Source organism: Chaetura pelagica, unplaced genomic scaffold (genome assembly GCF_000747805.2).
Source record: "Chaetura pelagica isolate M959 unplaced genomic scaffold, ChaPel_1.0 scaffold82, whole genome shotgun sequence".
NCBI lineage: Eukaryota > Metazoa > Chordata > Aves > Apodiformes > Apodidae > Chaetura > Chaetura pelagica.
Window position 1 is genome coordinate 6,388,096 of NW_009952990.1, and position 22,094 is coordinate 6,410,189.

Genomic DNA, 22,094 nt, shown 5'->3' on the forward strand with positions numbered 1-22,094 from the left:
GAGAGCTGCTCGTAGGGTGGGTGTTGGAGCGGAGGTGAGAAGCTTTTTCAGAGAGGAGAGGCTGCTTTTCTCTCGCAGCGACTGCGTGCGTGAGCAAGACCGTGCTACGGTAGGAAGCGGCCTTTGCGAGCTTGTTGGGTGGGTTTTAGAACCGTGAGCAGAGGGGTTGAGCTGAACTTAACCTTCACGCAGAAGGAAATGGAGGCCTCGAGAAAGTCGGCGCTGGTTCCCTGGATGTGAAAAGCCTTTAGAACCGTGAGCAGAGGGGTTGAGCTGAACTTAACCTTCACGCAAAAGGAAATGGAGGCCTCGAGAAAGTCGGCGCTGGTTCCCTGGATGTGAAAAGCCTGTGTGTGTGCCCACGCGGAACGTGTCTGTGGGCCCGGTGACCCGGAGGCCTTGGAGTCCCGGTTGCTGAGAGAGGGGAGCAGTGCGGGGTGTTTCCTGGGCATGGGAACCGGGATCAAAACGGCAGGCCTTAAAAAGGCTTCCTTAAAGTCGTAGGCCCACGTTGCTGTGCGTGAGCGTCCTGTGGTACCCGTGGGAATCTTTCTTTTTGGGGGATGGCACTTGGGAATCATTGCTGCGAAGGGGTTTGAGCGAAAGCTGATGTCTGGGGTGGTGTGTCTTGCAGGGCTGTGTATTTAAAGCGTGTGTTGTAGTCTATGGAAGGGTGAGTGATGAAAGCTAATTTTCTCTTTTCTTTATTTCTTCAGTTATCTAGCCAGAACGAAGTCGTCACAAGAGTCGTTCAGAGACTGTGTGATAAAAGGAAGAAGAATGTCCTCGCATATGGATACTCCTTACTGGACGAAAACAGTTCCAATTTCCAGATCATGCCGTATTCGAGTATATACAGCTACCTGCCCAATACTGCAACAGAAACTATTCGCATCAGCGGCCTCTGGGAAACTCTGCTGAGCAGGATAGGGGATGATGTGATGATGTATTTATTGGAACACTGTGCAATCTTCATGCTGGTTCCCCCTAGTAATTGTTACCAAGTTTGTGGGCAACCAGTTTATGAACTTATTTCACATAATGTAGACTCATCCCCAGGGTTTGTTAAACAAAGGTTTTCAAAGCATAGATGTAGTAGTTTGCTTGCCTATATGCAAAGAAGGCTGATGTTTCACAGATGGTATCTTTCAAAGTCTCATTGGTGGAAATGCAGACAAAGACCTGAAGCTAATGTCTCCAGAATGAGAAATAAAAAAAATAACAAGATACAAAGCTTAGTGTCCAGTGACCAGTGTTCTGCAAAAGCTGTTTCTAAAGCAAGCAAACAGATCAGAGTGGTTACTGAACATCAGGAAAAACAGAGTAGCTCCAGTTTATGTTTGTCAGCTACGGCACCATCTTTGAAAAGGAAGCTTGATAGGGAACAACCTGAAATTCCAGCTAAGAGAGTGAACGTAGCAGAGAAGGAGAGAGTGGAAAAGGCTTGTAATCTCACTCCTGAGGTAAACCAAAGTAATTCTGAGAGATACAGAACTGGGTATGTAGCATCACATTCTGTAAGCCTCATTAAAAAAAACCACATTTCTCAAATGAGTAACTGTGATATGTCTGGTCCTTTAGTTCATAAAACTCATGATGGGAAGAACTTTGTGGCAGGTGAGAGCTCTTTTCTGCAACGAGTTCAGAGTAAGAAACCTTCAAAGTCCAGCACTGCAGTGCAAGCAGAGCCCCATAGGCAAGGAGTAGAGATGCGTATGTGTAAATCTCAGTTGGATTCTGTACAAATCAAACCCACGGAGGGTATTTCTTCAAAAGGCAGAAGGCGGGAAGGTCCCTTAGCTCACTTGGCAAAGAAGTTACCAAATGCGCTCCTGCGCTCTGCAGTTTATGTTAACAGGAGGCTGCTTCTCTATTCTCGCAGGAGTTTCAAAGAATGTTTTCCTAAATCCTTTTTGTTGAATCGCTTGCAGGGCTGTCAGGCAGGGGGACGACGGCTTATAGAAACTATATTCTTAAGCCAAAATCCGTTGGAGCAAAAGCACAACAAAAGCCTGCCACATCACAAATGGAGAAAGAAGAGGTTGCCCAAACGCTACTGGCAAATGAGACACACATTTCAGAAACTGTTAAAGAACCATGGAAAGTGCCCTTACTTAGTTATCTTGAAAAAAAATTGCCCTGTCTGGATATCTGAAACCAGTGCGAGAAAAACTGAGCTGCCTTCTCAGGCAGCCTTGCCTGGGGCAGCAGAGATTCACAAGCAAGCAGAACAGTTTGGGAAGCAGCATACTGAGTGTGTGACAAGCAGCAGATGTGAATCTGGTCACACTGACCTGCCAGCCAACTCAGGCGCGCCTTTTGCAAGATGTGTGCTTGAGAAGCCGCAGAGTAAGGAGCAAAACCCGGGAGAGGCGTGTGATTCAGCCCTCAGGGAGCTCCTCAAGCAGCACAGCAGCCACTGGCAGGTGTACATCTTTGTGAGGGAGTGCCTGGAGCGGGTCATCCCCGCTGAACTCTGGGGTTCAAACCATAACAAGTGCCGCTTCTTAAAAAATGTGAAAGGGTTCATTTCCATGGGGAAGTTTGGTAAACTTTCCTTGCGGGAGTTGATGTGGAAGATGAGAGTGAATGACTGCATGTGGCTTCGTCTAGTGAAAGGTACTTCTGTTAAAGAGCTAAGCAGTGGGGGTGTCAGATGAGTGGGGTTCATGTTTATGGTGGGAAGGCGAGGGTATTGAATCTGGGTTCGGGGTTGTTTGGTTTATTGGTAATAACCGTAGCCGAGAGCAAACCTGGTAGTGTTTGTAACTGATGGTGGAAGAACAGTTCAGCCTGTCTTCCTTCTAAAACTTAAATTGTTGTTTTCCTTCATACTTTTTTTTGTGTTTCATAGGATGACATTTTCATAAACACAAGTTCAGAACCTGAGTCTTTCAACAAAACTTTCCTTTCCATTCCCTGCAATTCCCAATTGCAGTAACTCTGAAAATGAATTGAAGTGTGTCCTAAGCAGCTAAGGAACAAATGCAGTCTGCCTGTTGGCTACTGTAAGCCTTCAGAAAGAACTAAAGGCAGATTAAAAGACTTTGTAGTGGCATGTGTTCCTCAGCTGTGGGAATAAACCTTCATCCTATACAGCATGTTCCCCTCTCACACTTGAGTGTGGGGCCCATGCAACGCAGGGGTTGCCCACCATCTGTCACCTTTCTAGAGCCCTTCTCTAGGAGCAAGACACCCTTACAGAGCAGTACTTCAAGCTGGGTAGTTGGTGGTGTAGAGGTTGTCAGGCCATGTGGTCGCTGGCTGAAAGCTGATGTGAGGGCATCAGCCTATTGCTTCCAATTCTGTACAAATCCTTTCTGTCTAGTCCTCTTTTCAGGTGATGACACGTAAATCTTGCTTCCTTTTTGAAGTGTGTCTTCAGACATCATCCTATGACTTAAATCTTAAGCTCTGGGGCTTTGGCTGATCACCGTAGTATGTAAAGCATGTTGACGTTTTCCTGTGCTTCATTCTGCATCTGTACAAAGTGGATTGCACTTCCTTAGTTGGTGTGTTTGTGGTATTTATTCTTACCTGGGGATGTACTAGGATCCTACAGCAGTGTGAACTGAAAAGGATATTTCTTTTTAAAAGGTTTGATAAGGCTCTGAAATTACTACAGGTTCTTTGTGTTGTAGGAGGGAAGTAGAAAGTCTGATGTCTGAGAACTGATGTCTAAAATAAGAGTAGGTTACACTTCCATAATAAACTGCTAATTCCAGCAAATATATTGATTCTTTATTCAGAAATGGTGTCTCAAAACCATGGTTTCCAGAATGCTGAGGAGTTAAATATTTAAACATTTTCATTGAAGAATATATGTTTGGTCCACAGTAACTGGAACATATTGTCTTGAAGAAAAGTAATACCCTTTTATGCTCTGGCCTTATTCCAGGGAAAACAACTCATAGGTTTGATTTTAATTTTCATTAAACAAGTTTAAACACACATTTAATTGCTTTGCTGCACTGTAGGTGGGTTGGTTTTTCTTCTCCTAAAGTAGGAGTGATTTTTCTTGTCAGTTCCCTGAACTGTAGTCATAATTTACATCTGTGGTCAGGAACTCGGAAAACAAATAATACAGTTCCAGCACAGTGATTTAACAACATCCTGATTTAATTTGTGCTTTAGAACTGCATATTGCAACTCTTCAGTTAGAGAATTTTCCACCAATCGCTGGATTTTTTCACTGATGTTACCTGGCTTCTGTGGAAATGAACAGTTTTATCTCTTTATGTTAGTCTTTTCTTAGGTGCTGTAAATGCATGAAAATACCTCTTTAGCGCACTTGAAGTTCCAGAGAAGTGCAAATTCATTTCCATTTTATAAGTTTCAGTTGTAAGCCTCAGCTCTGTTGTGTTGAAATTAAGCTGGTTTTAACACCTTTGTGCCATAATAACGATTTGTGCTATGCAGCTGAGTTAATATTTCTGTATAATTTCTTGAAATTATCCTGTTGTATTTTGCTAAATTCTACTCCTAGATTTAATGAGGAAAAAATAGTGGAAGTTGTAAAAAAATCAGTATTGTAGTACAGATTTACTTTCTATTCAGCTGCATTTAGACATCGCTACAAATCTATGTGGCCTTAAATTTGACAGTAGCAAGGAGTGTTTCATGTTTGTAATTTTTGTGCCATCTAAATACTTTAAGTGCTGATGGACTTAGGGTGTTGTTTTGTTGTTGTTTTTTTGACTGCAGCATTACGTTTTATATAGGATGTCTGAAGTAAAGCTTAACCCTGAAATTATTTTTCACATAATTGAGAAATCTGAGTACCGTTCTCATCCCCAACTCAGCCCAGTTTATTTTTACAGTATACTGTTTTATTTCTTTAAAACAGAACAAAAAAACAACAAAAAACCAAAACATTTATAGTAGACTATTTCCAGTTTACCTTTCCCTTCACAATTATCTTGCCATTGTGCATGAAAGATCTTGCACAGTCAATGTTGAGGGAATAAATTAGGTCTTTGGGCTACTAATGGCATGTATTCATATCCTGCATGTCAGTTTGTCACTGCAAATTATTTTGTATGCTTGTACCTTAAGCTTGGGTCAGTTAAGTTATTTAATGCCAGTGAAAATGTGGAGCAGCATCTGCGCAATTGTTTGTATTATCTTTTTTTCTTTCCACTAACCTCAAGCTGAAAAAAGTGTTGTGTGTGGGTTTTTTTGTTTGTATGTTCTGTGTCTTTACTAATGCCAATAGTTGATATTTCCTATAACTACCTTTGAATTGTTTGTTGAAGGTGATCACTTTGTTCCTGCCTTTGAACATTGTTTCCGTGAAGAACTTTTGGCTAAATTCCTGTACTGGCTGATGGATACCTATGTTGTTACGTTGCTCAGATCTTTTTTTTATGTCACCGAGACCAAGTTCCAGAAAAACACGCTTTTCTACTACCGAAAGTTTGTCTGGTGCAAGTTACAGAACATTGGAATTAGGTAACGTTAGAAAACTAACCAAACATTAATGGAATGTGTGGAAATTCATGTTTTTTAAAGTTGTAATTCTGCCTTCCTACGTTGCCCCTTTATCCTCCTTTTATTTGCTTAATTTCTCAAAAGAAACCTGTGATTGTAGTGTGCACAGCTTTTAAGTTCAGGAGTATTTTGTATGAGAAAACTGATTCCAATTTAGAATTCTTTGGCAGAAGATAAACTTTTGCAATAATAAAATCCATTGTGAAGAGGGTTTTATTTTGATAAGTCAGTTTTTTATACCTTTTAACAACGAATAAAGCATACTGACAGAATCCCAAAGTAACCTTGGGAAGGTTAAGGTAAAAATGCTCAATTTGCTTCAACTGCTTAAATTTAAAAAAAACCCACAACAACGAAACAAAACAAACCTGTTAAATGCTGTAATATGTATTCCTAAATTGTTTGGGTTTGTGTTTTTTTTAAGGTTGGGAGATTTAAAAGCTGCAGCTTGTTTTTTAGTGTGGCTGTAGAGTTCGTATTGCTTTTTTGGTCTTTAAAATGAATGTATGTATGTAAGTTAGGACATTTTTTAAGATCAAATTTTAAGCAATTAAGTGACAAAATAGGAATTATCTGAAGGCAATTTTAGTGAACAGTTTTGTGCACACATCTCCGTATTTCACATCTTTTGGTTTTCATTATAAATTGTTGCGGGGTGTCAAAGAGCTTTGGAACTGTGCAAAGTGAGTATACTTCATGCCTTGTGTTTCAATGGCGTTTTTAATATGGTGAAACTTTGGCTTTCACATTGGTCTGCTGGTCTACAATGTCATATGTGTGATTTTTTTCCCCTCCTGCCCTGCTGCTTCCTGATTTCAACATTGGTATCTCCAGTGCAGCTCCTCTGCATGTGTCTTTGCACTTAATGAGGCTTCTATCTTGTTTGCAGTTGTAGAACAGAATATGCAGTTTAAACAGTAGTAGTAGAATGTAATTTTCAGTCCCACATACTCTGTCTTGTCTTCAAACTAACAGCCTTAGTGTTGTAATTAGTGTTTTATGTAGTTTTTGTGTACTTCAAAGGCATAAATTAGCATCGAATACTAGCTTTTACATATTAGATATAATGTTGCCTTTAGTAGGGTATGTGATTAAAAAAACACACAGAGATACTTTTTGTTTTAGCCTTTTTCTCCCTATTCCCAGTTTCCCAGAAAATCCCAGTGTATAAGGACAGGGTGCTCTGAACCCTAATTTGGGCTGATCGTGTTTCTTCAGATTTCCTCCCCACATATTTCCCCCCTGTGCAGGGAAGCCCTTTCTTGCCTTTGGCTCAGGATGTCCCTGAGCTGTAGCTTACTGGAAGCTGGGAAAGCATCCCAAGGAAGTACTGCTGTGTGCTTGCCAGAGGTGTGCTCTAGGGACAGGGTGTCTGCTGTTGGCTGCACAATAAATAGCTGCATGGACTTTGAATCTGTCCCCAGTAGCTGCACTTCACTCTCACTCATAAGGCTAGGACTTTGAGCCTTTTGCTTTTATGAGTGTGCTATGCAATGTGAGGTCTCCTACTAATCCACCTTATTGTATTCATACAGCTGGCAAGCTGCCCACTTCACGTGGGAGGAGAAACTGGGTTTTGGAGGTAACAGCTGTTTAGACCTTCCTGTGCTTCCTTGGCCATCACAAGCCTCTCCAGGCACCATCCCCTCTTAGGTGTTGTTTTCAATCCCTGTTGGTGAATCGTTATCAAAGGCTTTGAGTTGCTTTAATCTTCCCTGGAGGAAGAGTATCTGGTGGCCTCAGTTGTTGCCTTAATGGCTTTCCTGTCGCTGTCCTGGTTCTTCCTCTTTTCCTCTGGAGCTGCTTGTGACGATTGCTCTGAGCTGGCTTGCAGGAAGGCATTCACAGCCAAGCGTAGCTGCTGGTGCCTTTCCAGTTGTTTTGCATCCTCCTTTGGGATGAAGAGGATGGATGAGACAGACTGGACTGAGTGGATCTAGACCTTACTCATTAACTTGCCTTGCACTGCATCATCATTAGGAAGTAAATCCCCGTCCTGAAGGGCTGTCTGCATGAATAAGATTTTGCTGTGCAGAATCTCACACAAAGGTACAGACCAGGGTTTAGGGAAGGGACCTCCCTAAACCTATATTTGTCTTGCAGTATGGATGGAGGTTAAGAGTATTCTGAACTTCTTGCACACAAACATCTTTCCATTCATTTTTGAAACCTCATACCCCAAATTCAAAATAGTACTTAATCTGTATTAAAAAAATCCTCCAGTATTTAATGATGCAGTTGGTTCAAGTTAGGTGACCCACAGATTGCAAAGTTATGTTTTAAAAATAATGTACCCAATGTCACGATGACAACATCTGTTTTGTAAGGACCACACCCTCCCTGCCCCTTGGCACATAGTAGCTGCTGTGGATTAAAAATTCTGCAGAAATTCTGAATCTTCCCCCTTTGGATTGTGGCTGGGTGTCAAAAGACAGCAGAACCATCCAACTTCTTCCAGAGCATTGCAGTGCCATGAGCGTACAAATGATAGTAGGGTGGTTCAGTGGCTGCTAGGTTACTGCATGTTCAGAATCATTAGTGCTGCTATAAATGCCATGAAATAAGCAATGAATGTCACTGCAGGCAAAGCAGAGGCAGTAATGATGAAGATCTGCCAGTAACTGTCCTTTGTTTTCACTTTCAGATTAAGTATCATTTTTTATATAGTGATTGGTTTGTGGTTTGCTTTTTTTTTTTTTTTTCTCAGTCTTACATGTGAGTAACAAAGCAATGGAAATTTTGTCATTCAGTTGTTTCTGTTGATCTGGAGTTCTTTGCTTTACTTTAGTGATCTACTTAATACTCTAGTACATGATGAAGTTTTGTAAGTTCTGGAAATAATTTAAGTCATAACAAATAATAGTAATCTCTAGCTCTGGAAAAGTGATCTTCTGTCCCTTCTGCTTTACTTTGGGCTACATCCGTACTAGGAATTTAATTTCAAAGTTTGAAGATAAATCCTCAAAACACTTGCTTAGTAATAGCTCAACTTGCTGGCCCAGGATTCCGCCTACCTTCTAGGTGTCATGTAGCATAACACTCAGATGCTGACAGTCCCAAGCAGCTGGATTATTAGCCTATATAGGAGTTGTGTTGGCATATAGAAGTATTTGTTTGCCTCTGTTACCTGCATGCTTGGTTTCTCAGGTGTCTGTTAGAGCACACTTAACAGGTTTCCACAAACCATCCACTGTCTTTTCTGACTGTGTGGCCTCTTTTTGTTAAGCCAGCCTTTAGATTGATGTGGGTTGAGAAAAGCTGCATGCAAATTTAGAGATTTGAATTGTCTTGCTTCACTTCCCAGGAGAGTATCCTGACCACTAGGCTCTGGGGCTTTTTGGAATAGCATATTTTGTCCTTCTGAAACAATGCAGGTGGTAGATTTATCTAGGTCTTTTACATTGCAAGGAGACCATTGTAACAATACGATCTTCAGGAAAAGAACGGGCTTTTGCACCACCTTCTTTTCATGCCTTGTTGCATGGGTTAGTATTGATTTGGATAAGCTACAAATGACCTGTAAATCCTGAAGGAGATGTCTGAGGGCAAAATACTTTTCCTGGTAAAATGGATTTAGACAGCTTAGAATCTGTGACTTGGCAGCTTTCCATTCTCTTTATTTTCTGCTGTTTGCTTTAGCTGATGCCTGCTCAGCTGATAGGTTCTTTACAATTGTTACTGGATACCTAGATGCATTCATATTGTATATGTATCCTAATATCTAATTTCTTTCTTAACTTTTAGTAAGTTTCCTAAATGTTGGGCACACGTATGCTCTTTATTTTCTCTGCTGTTTGCTTTATGATGCCTGCTCAGCTCTGATATTCTTTACAATTGTTATTGGATACCTAGATGCATTCATATATTGTATATGTATCCTAATATCTAATTTCTTTCTTAACTTTTAGTAAGTTTCCTAAATGTTGGGAGTAGGATAGCCTGTTACAGTGTGTAAGTCCTTCCCTGGATCTTTCTTAACATAGTTTTCAAAACATTTATTCTACTTTGTTAATGTTTTTCAAGCTTCTGAAGCCATGAGAAATATCCAGCTTCTGGTTGTCTTGCATAAAAATATTTCCTCATGCTCAAATGTACTTGGCCAATCTGTGCTTAAATTTTCATTTGTGTAAATTAAGGTTATTTTTTAAAATTATCTTAATTTGCATCAAGCAGAAATGTATACTCTTACTATTGTATTACATTGTCAGTAAGATAAAGAGAAATGGTTCTGGAATTCAGATTTTCATGTTACTTTCTGCAGAGGTCAGTATTTGTGTAACTGTCTTACTAGTAATATCTTTGGCATCATTTATGTAGGGAATAAATGTTTTAACTTGCTTGCTTTCCTGTTGCTTATGCTAAATGTGTATTTGTATTTTAGAAACCATTTTGCCAAAGTACATCTACGTGCTTTATCTTCAGAAGAGATTGAAGCTGTCCATCAGAAAAAATACGTTCCTATGGCATCAAAGCTCCGGTTCATTCCTAAGATGAATGGGTTAAGACCCATAGTAAAAGTGAGCGGTGTTGTTGAAGCACGAGCATTCAGCAAGGAAAGCAGAGAAAAGAAGGTTTTTATTTTCTTTATTGTTTTTTGTGGGTTTCCCCTAAGTAGCTAATAAAGTGAGTGAAGTTTTTAGTTTCTATAAAACTAGTTTTAGCATCATAAACTGGAACATTAACATCAGAATTACTGAATGTGTCTTCCTGTTGCAACTTGGTTTCTCCCTTCCCGGTGTGTAGTTGCCATTAGCCTCAAAATTCAGAATCACATCCTTCTATTAGCATGCCTGTCTTAAGGAAATGACTCTGACAGAATGCCATGGCCAGGTAATCATGTTTTCTTTCTCCTCTCTTTCCATCCCTTTCCTGGAGGCTTGCTAACTGTGTCTGGTTGTGGTAAGCATTGGCCACCTATGGCAGTAGCAGAAGGGAAATCTCAAAGATATTCAATATTCTGAACTACCACGTCATATTAGTTTGGGACACGAGAGGGTGAAGGATGGATGACCCCGGCCTGTTGGGATTTACCTGAATACTGATTTTGCATGTTGGGGTCACCTGGCTGGCTGTGGTGCCAGCTCAACCAGGGGGCTGAACAGTGGTGAATTGGGTGTGTTACAGAAGAAGATCAAAGAAGGGTGAGGAAGCTGGATAAAGCATATTAGGGGGATAGGAAGGAAGCTGGGAATTACTGCAGCGTGGGAACAGAGACAGAACACGCGATTCATAGAATAATCTACTTAACAGGCCAGTTAACCACAGGACATAGTGGGAACCCAGTTTCACTATCTTGCATGACTGCAGTAGTTGTTTTTCCTTCAGGCTGAGTCCCGTTCAGTGCACAAGACTAAATATTCTCCAAATGGGTGAGAGGTCAATGGCTTCTTAGTACTTACTGTTCAGTTTGTGATCCCAGACCAGATTTATAGGGCATCAACTAAAAGCTGTTCTGAAGTGTCACTTCTTCATAGTCTTTCTTTGACAATAACAGAGAGTAATTGTCAGTTATTTGAGAGTATGCACACAGGTAGTCTGGAAATAACTGCAGTGCTTTCTAAGGTGCTATTGCTCCTGTAGCAGATCTGGCATAAAGGAGGACATGAAGATACTGCACAAGATGAAGGTTCAGGTCAGCCTTGGTAGCTGGTCAAGTGGTTTGAGCTAACCTGGCTGCACTGGAGCTGAGAGGATGTATCTATATCTGCTGTAAAGTGCAAGCTGTAGACTCCTGTTGGATAGTGCTGACAAGCAACTGAGGACACTAAGGTCTTCAGCTGTTGGACAGACCTCGTCTGTCTGAACTAATCACGAAGCATAGCTAATGATTTTCATAAATCCATGAAAGAGAAGGTAGTGGTAGTGTTACCTCTCTTCTCAGGTAGTAGCCTGAGACAGAGAAAAGTGTCTAGTGCAGAATGATCATCTTATTAATGAATTCAGTGCTTCCAACCTTAAAGAAATGTTGTGGTCTTTTTTTATTTTTTTCAAATCTGGCATGGCTACTCAGTTTGTTTCTGTCATGGTAACAGAAGCTGTGGGTTTTTTTGAAAAAGCAACCATCCTGGGGTAGCCTCATTAAGAAGGAAAGGAGGAATTTTTCTGCTGATAATTACTTTGATCTTGGTGCTTCTATTTGCCTTTTAGCTACATCTATCCCCTTTTGACTGTTCTTCTTAAGATACTTGGCATGTAACAGAAAAGGTACCACTGCAGTAGTTCAGGAAAGCGTCTTAATTTTCAGAGATCTTTATTTATAAACTGGTCAGAAACATTTTGCAATCATCCCTGAATGAATGCACATGATTACTTACCCGATGTAAAACAGTGAAGTTGGGTCAAGTTGTTCTAAAGGCAGTGGCAGTAATACACTAAATGTTTTTGGTGTGCTTTGTTTTGGCCAGCTCTTCACTGAAACCTGTTATTTACTTTTTCAGTGCCAAAATAAATGTTTTCAGATGAATTGGAATGCTTCCAAAATTAGTAGTTTCAGTTTATCACAATACTACTGTTGAGAGTAAGGAACCTCTTATGTTCCTTGTATACATTTCGGAGGGTTTCTCTGAAGTTCTGAACTGTTTCCCAAGTATGCTGCCTGTGTAGTTCGTTTATTTCCTTTCTGCCCATTCAACATTCTTCTATTGCCGGATCTGTCAATATTTTTTTTTTCCTTAGGGTGTTTACAGAACTAATCAGCCTGCATAAGTTCACAGCCACTCTGGTATATTTTACTATTCTCATTGCTGAGAGTGAAGTACCTCCAGAGGCTGAACTGATGGTGCAGCTGGAGCAAGCCTAAAGTCTCAGGACACATATTCTTTTTGCTGGTTTTGTTGCAGTGATAAGCACTGGCAGTGAGAATGAATGATATTAAGAAGTTACCTTCCAGTTGGTTTTGGTTTTATTTGCCAGAGTCCATCTATTTATCTCTTCAATTATTACACCTTTATTTCCAAGAGTCAAGTACAGAAAAAAAGGAAAATGTCCATAGGATTTAAATGTACCAAAAATAAATAAATCTTTGAGTCTGTTTTGTAAGTTCCAATGGTTACTGCAGCTATGTGTTCCAGCTTTCTGAAAGCTGCAGGTGAGCAAAACAACACAGTAAACAAAATTAATCTCACATTTAATTTTATGTGAAATTTGTATTGCACAATTGAATGTTTCAGCATAATTTAAGATGATTCTCTTTGTTCTCTTTTTAGATGCATCATTACAACACTAGACTAAAAAATCTATTCAGTGTGTTAAATTATGAACGAACTATAAACACCAGTTTTATTGGCTCTTCAGTGTTTGGGAAGGATGATATCTACAAGGCATGGAAGAAGTTTGTTACAAAGGTCCTTGAATCAGGCAGTGAAATTCCTCATTTCTACTTTGTAAAGGTACGTCTTTTTATTTACATATTCAAACTAACTTTTCAAAGTTGGCTAGTGCAGGTACTTTTATAGCTGTAATAGCTGTGATCTAAGTGCATAATTATTGCTTTTTCAAAATAAACTTTTCTGCATACCTAACACAGACTCTGATTGTTTTTTTGGTAGCAGGGGGTTGGGTGGATTTTTGAGGGGGTCTGTCCATGCAGTAGCTCTTCCTTTACTTGGATAGTTTTCTGTCTGTCTTTCTGCAATGTAGAAGATCTTATTTCTGCACATGCACTGGATTTTTGCAGTTTCATTTTTTGGGTATAAAAATGGAACAAGAAATATAAAATCAGGTATGCTTTTAGGGTCATTGTCAACAGGAAAACTAGGAAAAACTTGCTAAGCATATTTGGATCAATTCAGCATCTTTTTAAAAATAGGTCTCTTTTGTCTCAGTATCATGAGAATCTGTTGAAAATGAAAACTTGAACTGTAGTGTCTCTCCAAAACTTTCTTTTCCCACTTGAAAAAAATGAGTGTTTGTCATATCCCACTACTTGAATGTAGTTCTTCTAAACGCTTCTGCTTTTCAGGGTTGTCCAGCATATATCTTGTGTTTGAGCTCAATTAGTAGCTTTGAGTTGTCCAACTGGACACAAGAGGTAAATTTTTCACCATGAAGCCAGTCAAACATTGGAATAGTCTCCCAAAGGAAGTGGTAGATTCCCACACACTGGACAGTTTTAATTTTCAGCTTGACAGGGTTCTGAGCCACCTCATATAGACTACAGTATTACCTAGAAAGGTTGGACCAGATTATCCTTGAGGTCCCTTCCAACCTGGCATCCTATGATTCTGTTATTCTAATTGGGGCAATTTATACAGATTTATGTAAATAATAATTATATATATATTATAGTGAGGCTTATCTACTGTGCTGTTGTATGTCAAGCCAAAGAATAATGCAGTTGACATTGTTCTCCTAAGACTGTTGTTTCTTCAGGTTTTGGATTTTGACTATGACAAGTAAAAGCAGTTAAAATTGCAATATGAGGTTTAGGAAAAAAAACCAAAACCTTTTGCGTTTGCCCCTTTCCAGAAGCCTAAAATGCCACTTCCATGGTCTTATGAAGAGGAAGGTTACTTAAAATAATAAACGTATGAAAATGTCAGCAGCAAACTTTAGTTAAATGATTGAAGGTTCGGTATTAGATTTAAGCTTGCATTTGGTATCATCTTCTGTTAATAACAAGACTTATGCTAAAACCAAGGGTTTGGTTATCCCTTGTAAGGGAAGACTCGTTGATGAATGAGAGAGGTTTTGCAGATAAGCGGTGAGCTTTTGTTTTGTTACAAATTTGGTCTGCAGTAGTTTCATTCCTATGTAGTTGATCCTTCAGCCTTGTTTACATACTGCCACAGAACGTTTTCATAGTGCCATGATGTTTACAGTGATTCTGATTAATACATGATGTAAGATATTTCTTCTATTTCAGGCAGATGTGTCCAGGGCTTATGATACCATTCCTCACAATAAACTTGTGGAAGTGATTTCACGGATCTTAAACCCTGAGAAAAGAACTGTCTACTGCATACGGCGCTATGCTGTGATTATGATTACCAGAAGTGGAAAAGCCAGAAGGTTCTATAGGAGACATGTATGACTTGCTGATTTCTTCTGTTTGCTGATGTAGATATACTTTGGTCTAAGGGATATTTTGTTAACAGCATTTTTTTAGTCACGATTTGAATTAGGCAGTTACTTTCTGAACTCTTTTAATAGTATTGGGTATTTTCCAGTGGCAGCAAAGCTGCTTTTTGCACTGTTTAATCAACATTAGTAAGACTAAAGATAAATGTGTTGTGGCAATAGAGAAATGTGAGGGAGATACTTCATTTTAACAAAGGTAGAATTGTTGGACCTTCACTGAATAAAAGAGTCTAGTAGTGAATATTCTGTTTCTTTTGTCATTTGTTTCTTTACACTTAATATACAGGTTTCTACTTTCAAGGATTTTAAGCCAGACATGAAGCAGTTTGTGTCCCACCTTCACGAGACTGAGTCATTGCAAAATGCAATCATAGTTGAACAGGTAAATACTGGGAGGCTTCTTTTCGACTGAAACGAAAACTACAGAAGAATTGGAGAAAGATTAGGATTTTTAACTAAATGTACGTATGTGGTGACATCACCTCTCTTGTAGTTAGCCAGAACCTTCCAGAGAAAGATTTTTGTCATCTCCTTTTTTATGTTTATAAAAAATTCTCACTGTTCAGTGGAAGAAATTCAGCAGGAACAAAATGTCCTTCTAGACTTTTCCCAGATTTTCTAATTGTTGTCTCAAACTTTAATTTCCTTTCCTAATGCTGTTGTTTGTTGCAACAGTTCTCAAGTGAGAAATTATCTAATAAAGAAGGGTTTCAAACTTGCTATCTCCAAAACCTACAGAAGTAAGAATGAGCAAAATGTATCTTAAGCAAAGTAGCTAAGGAAATAGATGTCACATCTTGCATAGCAAACTACACAGAATAGAAAGCTGACTTTGGAAAAAACAAACAAACAAAAACAAACCCAAAAAAACTCATTTTAATTATTACCTGCCTAGGTTGATAGGAATGTACTCTTCTTTAGCAGAGCTAAAATGCAGCAAAAATCAAGATCAGCTCCTATATTTTTGATTTAAAATGATTTCTCATTTTCAGTGAATAAAACTACTGTTAAATTAAACATATTTTAAATTTGCTCTAGCTGATGCTGTGTTACAAGAACCTGTATTAAGTCCAGATGTTTGTTCTCAAGGCTTCTGTGCAAGGAGCATGACAGGGAAAGACATAGAAGTAGATGATATAATCAGTTTCTTAATACTACATTTTTAGTTCCAGTAGATTTCTAAAGTACAAATTGTGTTTTATTTTGTCCCATTTCTAGAGCTTAACTTTTAATGAGACAAGTTCCAGCCTGTTTAATTTTTTTCTTCAAATGATACATCACAACATCCTGGAGATTGGGAGCAGGTAAAAAAAGAAATTAGTCTTTCTTTGTATGGTGTGTTTGGGTTTTGCTGGTTGTTTTTTTGTTTGTTTGTTTGTTTCTGTTAAGCAGAATACTTTTAATTATGTCGGGATTTTTGATAGCTATCTTTTAAAGATCTTTTATTTCATGTAATTTGAAATCTGTTTATGAATTTAAGCTTCATAAAAGCATTAAGAGTTTAGAATCAAGTCTGGATTTAAATAAAATTAATCTTTCCTACCTGGATGATGTTAACTATATACAGAATGCACTATTCTAAAATGTGTAATCTTCTTCATGTAAAACTGCAAATGTAGTTCAAAAGAGAAGTATTTAAAATGTTGGACTCCATAGTGGAGGAAAAAGCAAGGTAACATCCAAGCAATCATGCAAAAGCCTTGTTAGTAATTTCCCTGTAGTCAAAATTAAACCTTTTCTGCATGGCCCTGCTATTTGGCAAAATGCAATAAAAATAAAAGGCAGTAACAATAGGGATTAAAATTAATTGTCAACTCTTAAAACTAGGAATCAGATGTTATAGAGGGTAGAAAGGCAGATTGCTTTTTGTGTTGCCAGAAATGCTGATCTCATATTTACATCTTGCCTCTAGGTAGCAAATGTGTGTACCATGTCTAGCAGCTACTTACATGATCTTTAATTGCCAATTCACAGTGAGGTATATTAGGATTAATAGCTTCTTGCTTTTGGAAAACACCTTTGTATTAGAGTGCTTTATTTCACAGGATTGGGAGAGGGAGAGAAAAGCTTTCAAGAAGGCAAAGAGAAGAAAGATTGTTTATAGGTTTTCCTGGCATTGATGCTTACAGTCCATTTGGCAGGATCATGAGAATGCTGACGTGGCATGCCATTAGCAAGGACTGGCATCAGTATGTTTGATAAAAGTTTAATGCTTTTAAAGAAAGCACACCCTGACAAAGCCACCTTCACACTTTTTTAAATTCAGTCACAGCTAGGTGTAAAAAATACTGTTTGTCCTGGGATCAATTTGCCCTTTTTAAGTACCATGTTCTCATTTGTTAAAACAAAACAAAGCAAAGAAACAAACAACAAAAAAACCCTACCAAAATACACAAAAAAAAACCCCAAAACAACAAACCCAAACCTGCAAGGCATTTTAGTAAATGAATAAACTCTTTAACTGATGGTTCTCAAAAAGCCATCCCAGTTAGTCAGCATTCACTTGATGTTTTGAGTAAAATGATGGTTGCTGAGCTGGGGTTTTAGAAGAAACCTTTTAATAATGTGATATATTTATTAAAGTCTGCAAAAATACAAACTTACTGCAATAAAAAATTGCAGATTACTCAAAACATAGGTAAGATCACTGCTAGAATGTAGTATGCAACTCTGGTGTCCACTTGCATGATTTCATTCTCTGCAGTTTCACTAAGCAGTTCATGTAGTAACAGTAAAATGGACATTATAATATCTCACTACTTCAAAGGAGTGTTCTGAAAATAATTACCTTGGGTTTTGTGAGGCATACTCATTCTATTGCTGCCAGCATAAAAAATCCACAGGGTGATGGGGAACTCTTGTCTTCAGTAGCATATCTAGATGTGATACATTACTATTACTATGTGTAGTTTTACTAGCTTTAAACAAGTAATAACAAAGGAGAAGTATGAATGAACCTCCTCCAGGTTGTGTCTGTATTTATTATTTGAAGCCATAAGAAACAAATATTCATCTGCAATATGACAACTGGCAACTTAAGTGAACTTTTCAAGGGGCAGGGGTGGGGGGATGAGTATAATTACAGATAATAAGGGTTAGCTTTTCACAGGATATAGTTTTTTTTCCTAATTAGAAGTAAGATAGCTTCATGCCTGAGCAGTTAAATGAGGAAATAAATGTGATTTACTGTATAGCTGGGGATGTATAAAACCAAATCACATCCTCTACTGGGCTAAGCCATTAGAAATTTCCCTAAAATTAAAGTAATATTTATTAGTGGAAAAGCAAAACAAAACCCCAAGAATATATTTTCCTTGGCCAGATTATCCTGTGCAAATGTAAATGAGGAAAAAACAGCTCAATTTAAATAAATAATTTAAATTATTAGTAGTTAAACATCTTTATTCTGACTTGTGTTGCTGTGAAAGAAGTTTGTTTGTTTTGGTTTATTTTCCAGACAACTTAGCAAGATTTGATGTGAACATTTATTTATATTTTAATTTAATGTAGATATGTGCTGTTTCTGAGAAAAGTTGGAATTGTTCCATCTCAAAATCCACCTGAATTTGATTCCTGGTATAGATATATAGTATGAACTTGAACCTGTGGATTTTTAGTGGGCACCTGCTAGGAGATATTTGGATAATAATTTAAAATAAATTAATTATAATTTGAAAGATTTGTCCAGTGTGCTTTGTTTCTTGCACAAGAGCAGTTGTTTGGAAACTATATTAGATCTAACATGAAGAATTACAGAGCTTAAATGAAGGGTGGCTCTGCAGTTGAAGGAGGAAGGAGGAAATCTGGTTTGAGATCAGTTATAAAATTTATTTCATTTAATGACAGTTGTCAACTGAGTTTCTTAATAAGAAGGAATATTGGTATTAATGGGGATTTTTTCACTGTTTGACTTAAAATTCCTGGAACATTATGCAGCTTCCTAGAGGAAAGAATGAACAAATCTAAGTAAGACTAACTAGCAAGCCTACAGCATGTTTCTTATTAAAACATATATGTTATACTTGAAAAAAATAAGTAAACATTTAATGACTATTGGAATCTTCTTGTTGCACGTTTTAATTTTTTTTTCCTCTTATATGTTTTACTAGGTACTACTTACAGTGCTGTGGAATTCCACAGGGCTCCATTTTGTCAACCTTACTTTGCAGTTTATGCTATGGAGACATGGAAAACAAATTACTCTGTGGAATACAGCAGGATGGGTAGGGATGCTTTGTTCTGTGCTCTGTTATAGTAATGCATAAAATACGTGTTTATGTATAATATAGTATAGTATGTGTGTGACATTTTCTCTGAAGTTTAGTTTTGAATTTCAAGGATTTCCAGCTCTCTGTTAGAAAGGCATGGGGCACACAGAGGTCACTTCTGTGTCACTATGGTTGTTTTCTGGGGAAGTTTCTCTGTTTGTCCTAAGATTGGGAAGAAAAGTATTGAAAAGAAGCTGTTGCAGATCTGTGGGTGGCAGATGTATTCTTACAAAGAGCACAGCATTTAGGGATGTTTTTCTTGTACATGTAAGAGTTTATGGTTCTCCCACACTCATTCCCACTAAATTTGTCATTTTTTTCCTCAAACAAGATGGGGTGTTTGTACAGCCTTTCTGTCACTCCAGGCTTCTGTGTGAGGGCTTTCCAATCCAATATCTGTAAATCTTCACATTTTGTCAAGGTCATAGCTTCACAGCAGATTTTTTTAATGTGTTTGTCCCCTCTTGTGTTTGCTATCTTTAGGGAAGAGGCAGAACTGAGAATTTCTTCATGAGACTTGATTTGGTGATCATATTGGCCACTACTTTCTTGAGAATTAAAACAGCCATGTTGTTGCTCTGAAGAGTGTGACAAAAATTTGAAAGGATTACATATAAAAAAATCTAACATCAGTTTTCTTCTTGATTACAGAGTCCTAATACGTCTCATTGATGACTTTTTGCTGGTTACACCACATTTAGTTCAGGCAAGAACTTTTCTCAGGTATGTTACTAAAGACACAGTCTTCAAAGTAATAAGAATTAACATCTCTTAGGTCATTCTTGTTCATCTTTACACATGGTTGCACGTGCCTGGAAAGAATCCTGATTGATAGCTACATTCTTTCTGGCCAGCTAACAAATCTGTTCCAGCTCAAATGGTGGGGGATTCCTGCAGAGACTTACATTAGGAACCTCACTGCTGACCTTGATGGAGCTTCTAGCAGCAATTAGTAGTGGAGACTAACCAAAGCAGCTGACAGTTGTCTCTTAAGACCATTTCCCTCAGTTTTCTAAGATGTCTCAGTTACATTCTTAAAATGTTTTTACTGGGAGGTGTGCAGCTACCTTCTGTTCCTGAGGAAAGAGTGGTCATCAATATTCTGGGTTATTTGAAGACACTGATAGCATGGCAGCACATAGCTCACACAGAAGTTTTCAAACAGTGCTTCTTTAGAGTGCTTCAAAGCTACTTTAAAAAAAAAAAAAAAAAAAAGGACCCCAAAAGAGGTCAGTATCCAAGAAGAGTTCTGCTGATGCCAAAAACAGTTTTAAGGATTCAAAGTACCTGAAGAAAAACTTAGCATCTGCTTTTCAGTAGTCTGCAAGATGCAGCTCTGTTGTGAACCTGAGAGGTGATGGGGAAATCCGTTAGGTACGGTTTGAGTTATAAATTGTGGATAGTGTACTTTGAAGACTTAATCTATCCTCATTTCCTTATCAGAACGGAAAGAAATATATGGGGATTTGCAGATTTAAAGTTCTGGAAATTATAAGTCAAACTAAGTAGCTGGGGATGTCTCAAGTTATTAATCTCTGTAACATCTTTTCAGCATAATGTCACTTGCAGTAGCATTGCAGATACTGTCCTTTGAAGTTATCAGCATCTTTATTCTGTATCAATTTCTTGCACCAGCTTTGTTGATTTTCTACAGACAAGTAATCTCTTCTGTGCAAGTTTTACAGAACTTCTTGGGAATCCTATGAACTCTGCCACAAATAGAGTAGTAATAGCTTTTTTTTTAATGTACTATTAGAGCTAAGGGACTCAAGAAATTTATTTTGAGGAGGCAGCTCGCAACTTTTTGTTGTGAATTAATAGTCATAATGCTGTCTCCTCAGAATAAATCCTCTATTAATCCCCTATCTCTTCCTCTCACTCTTTAAAAGGATGAAGCCTGCACATTAATACATCACCAAGTAAGACAAAGTGCTGCTTGTCCATGAGGTGGCACTGCTGATCCAATGTGTAGTAGGTAATCAGCAGGCGTTCTGGCAATGAAAACATCTTTAGGGAGAAGTTTGTGGAGAAAGTTCAAAACTTTTCATCTTATAAATGAAGTTCATGTTATGTGGATTCTCCTTCTTTTCCTTAACTTTCAAAACCAGTAACTCTTCATCTCTCTTTTTCCAGTGATTTTGATCTAAGTGGTTTTTGTGAATGTGGTTTATGCAGCTTGTATGAAACATTTAATGGCTTAAGTTCTTAAGTTGCATTGATTTTTAAAAGTATTTCTCCATTCTCTTAATACCTTTAAGCTTATTTATTTTACGTATTTATTTACCCCTAATGTCTTCAGTTTTATTTGTTTCTAGTTGTGTTCCTTAACCTGAAGAGTTGACCTGGGTTCCCTTTTTTCTTTGGTTTCTCTCCTTTTATCCAAGATCATTTGTGTCTTGCAGCATAGTAGAGTTTTTTGTTTGCTTTTGTGGGAGGAATTGGGCTAACTGTTTATCTCTGTTTTAGGACTCTGGCAACAGGGATTCCTGAGTATGGCTTTTTAATAAACTCCCATAAGACAGTTGTAAATTTTCCAGTTGATGATATCCCAGGATGTGCCAAATTTAAACAGCTGCCAGATTGTCGTTTGATCCCGTGGTGTGGTTTATTATTAGATGTGAAGACACTTGAGGTTTACTGTGATTACTCCAGGTAAATAGAGTTGTGTACTCCAGTGTCAGCTTTACAGTATGTGGTACACAGTGTGAGAAGCACAAGGGTGTCTTGTGAACAGTGTAGTTAAATTAACTGCAAAATAGATTTTACAATTTTGTTCCTTTTACCGTAATTTAAACATCTTATTCTGTTGTGGAGCCTGCTGTGTTCTTCATTCCATCCCAATGGAATATATGTACCATTGACACCATCAAATGTGGCACAGGTCGCTAGTGACCAGAAGTCATATACCATATGGTAACTACATGGTTCTGAGAAAGTGTATTCAATCACATCAGTTCGGATTTTTTCACCGTCATGCACTGTATTGTACCTGATATCACCACATTTATTCTAAAATTGTTGGGGTTTTTTTAAATGCCTAGAAGAAGCAGTAAGTATTACATGAACAACAGTTTGGGATTAATCTTGTGTGAACTAGAGTGACTAGTAAGCCTTTCAACATCAGAGGTGTTCCCTCTGGTACATTTCAGGTGGTAGTGTAGGGAGAAGTAACCTCTCTTTGAACAAGCAACCTTGGCTATGTACACAAAGCAGTCTGAAGTGGCATAAAACTCAAGACAGGACAATATATCCTGCTGA

At 38.2% G+C, this 22,094-nt stretch overlaps 1 protein-coding gene across 1 annotated transcript in view; it reads left to right on the forward strand.

Annotated features, from left to right (window-relative positions):
* Window positions 1-680: 680 nt before the first annotated feature.
* The window catches only part of LOC104387745 (telomerase reverse transcriptase-like), a 28,029-nt gene continuing 6,615 nt past the window's right edge, over window positions 681-22,094 (forward strand). Inside the window, exons 1-10 of the mRNA XM_009996530.1 lie at window positions 681-2,619; window positions 5,256-5,451; window positions 9,872-10,061; window positions 12,696-12,878; window positions 14,354-14,515; window positions 14,855-14,950; window positions 15,787-15,872; window positions 18,678-18,791; window positions 19,488-19,559; window positions 21,303-21,488. Coding sequence (XP_009994832.1) covers window positions 681-2,619; window positions 5,256-5,451; window positions 9,872-10,061; window positions 12,696-12,878; window positions 14,354-14,515; window positions 14,855-14,950; window positions 15,787-15,872; window positions 18,678-18,791; window positions 19,488-19,559; window positions 21,303-21,488 — 3,224 coding nt within the window. The remainder of the gene's footprint in view (window positions 2,620-5,255; window positions 5,452-9,871; window positions 10,062-12,695; window positions 12,879-14,353; window positions 14,516-14,854; window positions 14,951-15,786; window positions 15,873-18,677; window positions 18,792-19,487; window positions 19,560-21,302; window positions 21,489-22,094) is intronic.